The 11435-nt window shown below is 41.6% G+C and overlaps 1 protein-coding gene across 4 annotated transcripts in view; it reads right to left on the bottom strand.

Annotated features, from left to right (window-relative positions):
• Positions 1-1291: 1291 nt before the first annotated feature.
• The window catches only part of tacc3.L (transforming acidic coiled-coil containing protein 3 L homeolog), a 28525-nt gene continuing 18381 nt past the window's right edge, over positions 1292-11435 (bottom strand). For 3 of the 4 annotated variants that reach the window (XM_018251007.2, XM_018251020.2, XM_018251012.2), the window contains exons 11-16: positions 10523-10599; positions 8358-8401; positions 8021-8181; positions 4527-4633; positions 2126-2246; positions 1292-1566 (exon numbers count right to left, since the gene is read on the bottom strand). In XM_018251007.2, the coding sequence (XP_018106496.1) occupies positions 1501-1566; positions 2126-2246; positions 4527-4633; positions 8021-8181; positions 8358-8401; positions 10523-10599 (576 nt within the window). In that variant the 3' untranslated portion in view covers positions 1292-1500. 4 annotated transcript variants of the gene reach the window in all.

Below are 11435 nucleotides of genomic sequence, written 5' to 3'. Positions count from 1 at the left end.
CAAATTGAATGACATATTAAAGAATCTTACCAAACTGGAATATATATTTACATAAATATTGGCCTTTTACATCTCTTGCCTTGAACCACCATTTCGTGACTCTATCTGTGCTGCCTCAGAGATCACCTGACCAGAAATACTACAACACTAACTGTAACAGGAATGATAATGGTTCATTTACATGAAGCAGGGTTTTACACATGAGCTGTTTTACTCAGTATCTTTTAATAGAGACCTACATTGTTTGGGGGGTATAGTTTTCCTTTAACCATTTAAGGCATCCTCGGGGGCCGTCCAGGTAAGCAGACCCAGAAGCTGCACAAGCTGTAAATTATTTCACTCCAGGAGATGGAGCAGAGGCTCACAGCACTATGAGAGCATCCAAGCAAGATGCATATGGAACTCGCATTGTTGGAATAACTTTTACACCCAGAACTTGACCTGGCCCCCCCCCTCGTGGTGGTCCCGTGCCACCAGTGATGTCACAAAAGGGGCGGGGCAGGCACGAGTCTATAAAACAGGAAGCCGTCGGTCTAAGGTCACGGGCAGGCAAAGAGCTCAACCTGAAACTGCCCATTACCTGCAAGTAGGGTTGCCACCTTTTCTGGAAAAAAATACCGGCCTTCCTATATGTTTATCTTTTTTCCCTTTTAATACCATAGGGATCAACCATAATTTTTACAGGCCAGGCCGGTAAAATACCAGCCAGGTGGCAACCCTACCTGCAAGAGGAGCAGCGGGGCCAGCCAGGGCCGCCATCAGAAATCACGGGGCGCCGTACAGCAAAATTTTCTGGGCCCCCCGGTCCCCGCCCACCCCAGATCCCGCCCACACCAGTAAAATGTCCACAAAGACACAACCGCTTAAAATGGTAAACCCCCCACTCACAAAAAAAAAAGCCATTGGTGGTCAGGGCCCCCTTATAATTTAAAAAACAAAAAAATTGGCATCAGGGGTCCCACATAAAAGTTTTTTAAAAAACATTAGTGGTCAGGGCCCCCCCCCATAAGTTTAAAAAAAAACAAAACTACTGGCACCAGGGGCCCCATAAGTGTTTTTTAAAAAAGCATTGGTGGTCAGGCCCCCCCTATAAGTTAAATAAAAAAAAAAAACTATTGGCACCAGGGGCCCCATAAATGTTTTTTAAAAAAGCATTGGTGGTCAGCCGGGCCCCCCTTAAGGCCCGGTACAGGTGTACCCCCTGTACCCCCCTGATGGCGGCCCTGGGGCCAGCCCACTCACCACTACAGGCCGCACAACTCACACAGAAGAACTCCCTGCACCCTATGACTAGGGACCCATAAAGTCATTTATTTTTTTGCTTGAGCCTTAGTTATTGTACGGTTTATAGAAATCAGAAAACATTTAACATTGGAATGTCATTTGTTAAAACAAACATGTTCCCATAAGTTAAACCTTATTTATTTAGTGCTGAACATACATAATTGGACAGACAGACAAACAAACAAACAAATAGAAAGTTCGGCCTTGGTGGGTGGGTCAGATCTTCTCCATCTTTAAAATGAGATCATCGCATATCTTGGTCAGTTCATCATTTTCTTTACTCTGGAAGACAGATAAAACCTTGTTGTTAGCTCCTTAGCAGGGGTAACCTACCCCAGAGCATTAACCACCCACCCTAGACCAATCAGCTCTAGACCTTAAAGGGGTTGTTCACCTTTAAATTAACTGTTAGTATGATCTAGAGTGATATTCTGAGACAACTTCCAATCTTAATTTTTTATTATTTGTGGTTTTTGAGTTATTTAGCTTTTTATTCAGCAGCTCTCCAGTTTGCAATTTCAGCAATCGGGTTGCTAGGGTACATTTTAGCTTAGCTACCATGCACTGATTTGAATAAGAGACTGGAATATGAATAGGAGAGGGACTGAATAGAAAGAGGAGTAATAAAAAGTAGCAATAACAATACATGTGTAGCCTTACAGAGCATTTGTTTTTAGATGTGGTCAGTGACCCCCATTTGAAAGCTGGAAAGAATCAGAAGACAAATAATTTAAAAACTATCAAAAATAAAGAAGACCAACAGAAAAGTTGCTTAGAATTGGCCTTTCTATAACATACTAAAAGTTAACTTTAAGTGTGCTATTGGACAAGCCATGATTACCTTTTGCTCAAGGGAACGCTCCAGTGACTGAGTCTTCATTTGCTCTTTGCGCAGCGTTGCCTGCAGAGCAGTCGATTCGGCTTTTGCTTTACTCCTGACGTGAGCAATCTCCTCATTTGCTCTGTGAACAGAAAATCCTGGATTAAAGGAACCCAGGGATCATACGATTTGGCAGCACATTATAAAGCAGCACTGAACTCTGGGGCATGTCTAAGAGATATCTGAAGCAAATCAGTTATAAATAGTGGGACATAGCATGCCAGTGTATCACATCTGAAGGTTCCATACAAGACTCCTTTTAGGGCTAAAAATGCCATATTTTATATACTGAACTTATTGCACGAGGCTAAAGTTTCAGCTTGTCAATAGCAGCAATGATCCAGGACTTCAAACTTGTCACAGGGGGTCACCATCTTGGAAAGTGTCTGTGACACTCACATGCTCAGTGGGCTCTGATTGGCTGTTGAGAAGCTAAGCTTAGGGCTCGTCACTAATTATCCAGCAGAAAATGAGCTTCCCCTGTAATATAAGCCGATGCTACAGGTTTGCTGATTATTAAATTCTGATGCTAATTGCACTGGTTTCTGTGCTGCCATGTAGTAATTATCTGTATTAATTACTAATCAGCCTTATATTGTGACATTTCTATTCTATGTGTACTGTATATTGTGAGTGGGTCCCTAAGCTCAGTAAGTGACAGCAGCTACTTCTTTAGTGAAGCTTTAGTTCTCCTTTAAAGAAGAAGAAAACCCTAAAGTTAAAAAATCCCCACCCTACATAGACCCCCTCCCTCCTCCCCCAAGCCTAGCTGCTACCCCGGAGCAAAGTCTTTACTTACCCCTTGTGCAGATTCAGGTATCGGAGTTCACAGGCGCCATCTACTTCTCTTCGGTAATCTTTGGAATGAGACCGGCGTAGCAGTGCATGCGCAGTTGGAGCAATTTTCTGTTTCACAACAACTGCGCATGCACCGAAACTCACGGAAATTGCCCAAAGCCTGTCTTATTCCGAAAATTATCAAAGCGGCTGAAGATGGTGCCCGTGAACTTGGCTGGACAGACTCTACACGGAGGGGTAAGTAAAGACTTTGGGGCATTTGCCCAGGGTAACATTTAGGCTGGGGGAGGCGGAAGGGGGGTCTATGTAGGGAAGGGGGGGGGGGGGTAAGGATTTTTAAACTTTAAGGTTTGCTTCTCCTTTAAAGGAGAAGGTTGGAAGGACGGTTTCCTGAATTATGAGGCCGAGCCCCTGTGGTGGGACTAGAGCAGTATCTCAAGAAGCCACTAAAGGGCTGTGGTTGCCTTGGGCTGGCATAGAAGCACACAATATAATGTACAACATTTCTAGCTACCTCTTTAGCTTAACTTTCGTCGTCCTTTAAAAAGTAGCCATTCCGGTTGTTCATAGGTTAACAGTAAAGTTGCAGCAACCACTTACTTCTCCTCCTGTAACTCACTCAGACCGCTCTCTTGGGAATTTGATTTGGCTACCGAGCATGCTCAGTAGGGTCAGAGGAAAAATGGCTGCCGGGTGAAAGCTGCCATTAATTTTATGAAAATGTGACTCTGCTGGCAAACAGAGGGTATATGTGCTGTACAAAATTGCCCAAAGGGTAGGGTGATGTGCCCAACTTATCGACAGCGAGGGGAAAAATAGGGGGTTAAGTGTTTCTTTAAAGGAACAGTTCAGCGTAAAAATAAAAACTGGGTAAATAGATAGGCTGTGCAAAATAAAAAGTGTTTCTAATATAGTTAGCCAAAAATGTAATGTATAAAGGCTGGAGTGACTGGATGTCTAACATAATAGCCAGAACACTACTTCCTGCTTTGCAGTTCTCTTGGTTTACACGGATTGGTTACCAGGCAGTAACCAATCAGTGACTTGAGGGGGGAACACGAGTGTCATAACTGTTGCTTTTGAATCTGAGCTGAATGCAGAGGATCAATTGCAAACTCACTGAATAGTTATGTCCCATGTGGCCCCCCTTATAGTCGCTGACTAACTCAGAGTTAGAGAGCTGAAAAGCAGGAAGTAGAGTTCTGGCTATTATGTTGGACATCCAGCCACTCCAGCCTTTATACATTACATTTTTGGCTAACTAATATATTAGAATTTTTTTTTATTGTGCACAGCATATTAACCCAGTTTTTATTTTTACACTGAACTGTTCCTTTAAGATAGTCTCTACAGAAATCCTTTGATGTGGCATAAGGCTATAAGTACTAGGAGATCAGAGACTTGCTCTGCACTGAGCAAACCCTGTGGGAGAATGTTCAGAGAAGCTGGCTGGGAACTAAGCTTCCCTATAACCTTTAATAAGGAAGTGGTAGTGTTTGAGGACGGTGCCCAGCAGAGTTATAACCTCTCTCTGTGGCCTTGTTCCAGTGCACAGCAGAGTTACCTGTTGAGTTTCTCCTCTGCGTGTGCCTTCAGGGCTTGGTAGCGCTGCTCTTCCTTTTTAATCCTTGCCAGATAGTCCTCTACACATTTTTTCAGCGCCTCCTCATTCTGCAGAAAAAAATTGAAAGGGCAGCTTAAAAATCTGATTTTGGAACAGTGTGTTCTATTTGTAAGTTTTCCAGATAGATCTGATCTGCAATATAAACTTAAAGGGAAACGATCGCAAAAAAGAAAAAATGTAATATAACCTTTATTATACTGAAATAAGAAACGTAAATATAAATTAAATACTCTGCATCGTTTCTGAAATAATCAAGTTTATGGTCACTATTCCTCTCTCAGCATCTGTTTCTCTTCATTCTCTCTTCATGCAGCAGTTGGGTGTCAGACATTCATTGACAGTTAGATCCAATATATCTTATAGGGGGGCTCCCTTTCCTAGCAGATGTACAGTCATATGAAAGTTTGGGAACCCCTCTCAGCCTGCATAATAGTTTACTCCACTTTCAACAAAAAAGATAACAGTGGTACGTCTTTCATTTCCCAGGAACATCTGAGTACTGGGGTGTTTTCTGAACAAAGATTTTTAGTGAAACAGTATTCAGTTGTATGGAATTAAATCAAATGTGAAAAACTGGCTGTGCAAAAATGTGGGTACCCTTGTAATTTTGCTAATTTGAATGCATGTAACTGCTCAATACTGATTACTGGCAACACCAAATAAGTTGGATTAGCTTGTTAAGCCTTAAATGTCATAGGCAGCTGTGTCCAATCATGAGAAATGTATTTAAGGTGACCAATTGCAAGTTGTGCTTCTGTTTGACTCTCCTCTGAAGAGTGACAGCATGGGATCCTCAAAGCAACTCTCAAAAGATCTGAAAACAAAGATTGTTCAGTATCATGGTTTAGGGGTCGGCTACAAAAAGCTATCTCAGAGGTTTAAACTGTCAGTTTCAACTGTAAGGAATGTAATCAGGAAATGGAAGGCCACAGGCACAGTTGCTGTAAAACCCAGGTCTGGCAGGTCAAGAAAAATACAGGAGCTGCATATGCAGAGGATTGTGAGAATGGTTACAGACAACCCAAAGATCACTTCCAAAGACCTGCAAGAACATCTTGCTGCAGATCTGTACATCGTTGTACAATTCAGCACAATTTGCACAAAGAACATTTGTATGGCAGGGGGATGAGAAAGAAGCCCTTTCTGCACTCACACAAAATGACCCTAAACACACTTGGAAATCTACAAAGACATTTATGCAGAGGGAGAAGTACAATATTCTGGAATGGCCTTCAGAGTCCCCTGACTTGAATATCATGGGATGATTTGAAGCAGACTGTCCATGCTCAGCAGCCATCAAAAATTAACAGAACTGGAAAGATTTTGTATGGAGGAATGGTCAAAAATACCGCCATCGAGACACTCATCAAAGGCTACAGGAGGCGTCTAGAGGCTGTTACATTTGCAAAAAGGAGGCTCACCTTTTCTGCCAATACAATAAACTTTATGTCACTGCTGAAATACTGCTGGAATAAAGAGGGGTTCCCAAACATTTTCATATGACTATTAAAGCTCACTCAAATAACTGATTCCAGTACAAACAAAATCTAACAAAATAACTGCCTTTTGCACTGCATGTAGAGACAGGATTCCTTGTGATTTTAATAGAGTGATCTCCAATACATCTTCTAGGCAAAAGGAGCCCCCCTATAAGATATATTGGATCTAACTGTCAATGAATATCTGACACCCAACTGCTGCATGAAGAGAGAATGAAGAGAAACAGATCCTGACAGAGGAATAGTGAAGATAAACTTGATTATTTCAGAAACACTACAGAATATTTAATGGATTGTACTCAGTTTCTTATTTCAGTATGATGAAGCTTATATCAAATTTTCATTTTTGCGAAAGTTCCCCTTTAAAATAGAGCCGACCCTTGTCACTTACCAAAAATTCATTATTTTGTTTAAAACAGGTTATTCCTGGACATGTGAGGAACATTGTGACTGCAGAAATGTATCAACTAAATGTTGCAAAATTTAAACAGTTTAGTCTGCGCCTGAATCACTGAGCTGCCAGACTCAAACACCAGAGACAAGGACTTTAACGTTTAACTGATCCCATTTTTAAGTCTGAGCGTTAGCCGAAGGAATTTGTGGGATATCCTTTAACAGGCAGCCATGAAGGAGATTTTAGCAGGGGATTGCACGGGAGGGAGGGGAGTATCTGGGAGAGCAGTTAAAAGGAGGTTGCAGTAGTACAAGCAGGATAGGATAAGGGCATAGGTTAGTGTTTTAGCTGGTGCTTGTCAGTATTCGGAAGGGGAGGGAGAGAAAAAAAAGTAAATTTTATGCCTTAGCATTAATATGATTTGAGAAGGCCTTGGACTGGTCAACTAGTCATGGTACTGATCAACAGGAATGTTATTTATGTGATCCAGCCTCCCTTTTCAGAGAATATACAATGCATCAGCCCCCTCCCTCCAAACAAAAGTTGCAGCTTTATGAGCAGGCTGTGATTTACTGTGCTCCTCGCCATGCCTTATCCAAGAACTAAACTCATCCAGTAAAAATGCCAAGCTGGGAATCAAGAACAAAGATTATTCCTGCAAGTGCCATTTCAGACAATCGGCTTAAACAAATGAAACGATGGCAACTGTTCTACCCACAGAGTCACTAGCCACATAATAGCCTTTGTATTGGAACCTTTAAAGAGTGCACCTATCCCACAGACTTACTGCTTGGTGAGACCTAGATCCTAGAAAATACTTCATTTGGCTGTAGTGTCAATATATTAAGTTTAAAGGAGAATAATAGTGAAAATTTAATATGAGCTTCATCATACTGAAATAAGAAACTTTCTAAATACAATTAAAAATTCTGCATTGCTTCTGAAATAATCAAGCAGTTGGTTGTCGGATGAATGACCCAATATATCTTATAGGGGGAGCTCCCTTTCCTAGCAGATGTATTAGAACTTATTCAAATAACGGATTCCAGTACTAATAAAATAACTGCCTTTCGCACAAATTCAGCATTTAGAGGGACATGATGTCTGGTGATTTTAATAGAGTGAGCTCCAATACATCTTCTAGGCAAAAGTAGCCCCCTATAAGATATATTGGATCTAACTGTCAATGAATATCTGACACCCAACTGCTGCATGAAGAGAGAATGAAGAGAAACAGATACTGAGAGGGGGATAGTGAACATAAACTTGATTATTTCAGAAATGGTAATTTTTAACTGATTTTATTTAGAAAGTTTCTTATTTCCGTATGAAGCTTATATTAAATGTTCATTTTCACAATAGTTCCCCTCTAGGAAAATTATGAATAGGAACAGAATAAAACCGCACACCAGAGCAGAGCAGAGCTTAAAACAGCATTCTGGAACAACATTTCTGGTCATGCATCACCTTTCATAGTAGTGTGGATCTGAGGAGGTTTAGAAAGATGAGCAATAAATGCAGCACTTGTAGCTTAGAGTTACCTTTCTGTATCCTTCCAGCACCTCCTTCTGTTTCTCGAGTCGCTTAAAGAGCTCAGAGAAGGACTTTTCCATGGAGTTGAGATCCACCTGCACTTGCTGCTTTTCTTGCAACACTTTATTGATTTCTAGTTTGGACATTTCTTTCTGCCTTTGCGAGTCCTCTGTGAATAAAAATATATATAACACACATTTTTAATGCGTGAGGCAAAAAGCTAGGGATGGTTCACTATAACTTTTAGTATGAAGTAGAATGACCTTCTGAGAGATTTTATAAATGGTCATTTGTGGGTTTTCAATTTAGGTTTTTGTTCAGCAGCTCTCCAGCGTGTAACTTTACCTAGCATTTGTGTGATGGTGCCTTCAAACTCTGCAATTATTTTCCTGAAAACAAACAAGGATATATTTATGAATTTTTTTATACTCAGCAAGCTATTATTATTTATTAACATGTATTTATATAGCGCCAACATATTGCGTAGCACTGTAAAGTAAATGTGATTATACAACTTAATCACATGAATTATATACATAGAACATATGGAATTACATACATCACAAGCAATACCGGTACAAAAGGTGAGGAAGGCCCTATGCAAAAGAGCTTACACTCTAAAGGGAAGGGAGTAATACACAAGGTGTGGGAGTGGGCAAGATTGAATTAAGTGGGTGAGAAATGTGGTACTGTATGTGGTGTGCGTTTGGTAGTTAAGCAGAGGGAGGGGAGGCTTCTCGAAAGAAGTGCGTTTTCAGAGATTTCTTGAAAGCAGAAAGGTTGGGAGAAAGTCGGACAGACTGTGGGAGAGAGTTCCAGAGGAGGGGTGCAGCCCTTGCAAAGTCTTGAATGCGAGCAGGTGAGGTGGTAATGAGAGAAGAGTTGAGTAGCAGGTCAGTAGAGGAGTGTAGTAAGCGAGTGGGTGAGTATATAGAGATGAGTTCAGAGATGTAGGGTGGGGCAGAGTTATGAAGTACTCTGAATGTCAGTGTCATTAATTTGAATTAGATTCTGAAAGGTAACGGAAGCCAGTGCAGGGATTGACAGAATGGCAGAGGAGGAGCGGTTGCTGAGGTGTATGAGCCTCGCAGCAGTGTTCATTATGGACTGGAGAGGTGACAGTCTCTGGAGGGGGAGGCCAATTAAAAGAGTTACAGTAGTCTAGACGTGATATGACGAGAGAATGAATAAGAATTTTGGCAGCATCTTGGGTGAGAAATGATCGTATTTTGGATATGTTCCTTAGGTGGAAGTGACATGATTTAATAAGTGACTGGATATGAGGAGTGAATGACAGGGCAGAATCTAGGATAACCCCAAGGCACCGGGCCTGGGGAGAGGGGGTGATAGTGGAATTGTTAACTATGATGGATACTTCGGGGATGCTACTGGTGTTAGTTGGAGGAAAGAGAACCATTTCAGTTTTAGAGAGGTTTAATTTAAGGTAGCGTTGTGACATCCAGGTAGAGTTAGCGGACAGGCAGGAGGAGACGTGAGTTAGGAGTTCTGGGTTGAGATCAGGAGATGAGAGATAGATCTGAGTATTGTCAGCATAGAGGTGGTAGTGGAAACCATACGAGTTGATTAATTTGCCGAGGGAGGAAGTATAGAGGGAGAATAGTAATGGTCCCATGACAGAGCCTTGAGGAACTCCAACAGAAAGAGGTAGGGGAGAAGATGCTACTCCATTGTAGGAGACACTGAAGGAACAATTGGTGATGTAAGAAGAGAACCAGGACAGGGCTGTAAGGGTTATATGCAAATAATGTATTTATTAGGGATGCACCGAACCACTATTTTGGATTCAGCAGAGCCCCCGAACCCCTTTGCGAAAGATTCGTCAGAATACCGAACTGAGTTCTAATTTGCTTATGCAAATTAGGGGTGGGAAGGGAAAACACTTTTTACTTCCTTGTTTTGTGAAAAAAGCCACACAATTGCCCTCCCTGCCCCTATGCAAATTAGGATTTGGTTCGGCAGGGCAGAAGCATTGGGATTCGGTTCAGTCGGGCAGAAGCATTGGGATTCGGTTCGGCCGGGCAGAAGGATTTGGCTGAATCTGAATCCTGCTGAAAAAAGGCACAATCCTGGCCTTATCCCGAACCGAATGCTGGAGTAAGTACTAGGGCGCATTTATAAACACTGGACACATTTTCAACAGGGCAGTAACCCATAGCAACCAATCAGTGATTAGATTTTTTTCAGCCAGCCAGCAAGTAGAACAATGAAAGCAAATGTCTGATTGGTTGCCACGGGTAACTGCCCAGGTGCAAATTTGCCCAGTGTTTATAAATGACGCCCATGGTCCCCAAATGCTTCTTTGAGGGTCCAACATTTTTTTGGGCCTAAACTTAGTTCACAGAACAAGGTTTTCAAGGGTCTGCAACCAGTCAGTCACCCTGCTACTATAGGCTCCAGCCAATTCACTACTTAAACCTTTGCAACAGGTGCTTGCATTTGGCAAGTGCTACAAAGTGTATATGATTTAACCTTAATGAAAAGATGCTTACCCCATTTCGACATATTCAAGATAAAGCTTTTCATGTCTGTTTTTCCACTCCAGTACTTCTAAATCCTTTTCTTGAACCTAGTGGGGTAGTAGATTAATGTACAAATTAATACAAATAAAATGACAACATGTTTAGCAAATGCAGTATTTTTTGGACGCACCTGTATTAACAGGTACAAGTAAAAATAGAACAACGGAATAGGAGCCTAAAGTATGGGGGGTTATTCTGTTGGGGCTCCCTTCCATAATGTGAAAATACCCCGTACAACAGAAACAGCAGTTGTAAACCAAATCCTAGTGTACAGAACCTAGTACTGGATTTAATCAGAATTTAATTTGTAAAGACTAAAAGTAACCCCTTTAAAGGAGAATTCAACCCATAATAAAAAAATCCACCTCCCCTGGGTAGAACCCCCTCCCTCCAAGCATACCTGCCCCCCCCCGGGTAAATGCCCCTAATTATTTTTACTCACCCCTGCGTGCAGATTATGACCTCGGACTTCACGGCAGCCATCTTCTTTCTTCTGTCTTTTTCGGTGCATGCGCAGTTGGAGTAAATTTCTAGCACCGAAAGTCACAAAAACTAAAAAACTGTATCGGAAATTTCCGTGACTTTTCGGCGCATACGCAGTTGTTGGACCGGAAATTTACTCCAACTGTGCATGTGGCCAAAATGTCGTAAAGACAAGAAGATTACCGGAGCAGAAGAAGATGGCTGCCGTGAACTGAAGCCAGAATCTGCACAGAGGGGTGAGTAAAGAATTAGGGGCATTTGCTAGGGGGGATCTACCTGAGGAGGGTTTTTTTTTTATTACGGATTGAATTCTCCTTTAAGTAAAAAACAATATTGATCTGTTAAAACGCTGTACATTTCAATGGTAAATAGCAAGTAGGAAAACCAAAAAAAATTTTTT

Source organism: Xenopus laevis, chromosome 1L (assembly GCF_017654675.1).
Source record: "Xenopus laevis strain J_2021 chromosome 1L, Xenopus_laevis_v10.1, whole genome shotgun sequence".
NCBI classification, from domain to species: Eukaryota; Metazoa; Chordata; class Amphibia; order Anura; family Pipidae; genus Xenopus; species Xenopus laevis.
This window is presented reverse-complemented; position numbering and strand designations above follow the sequence as displayed.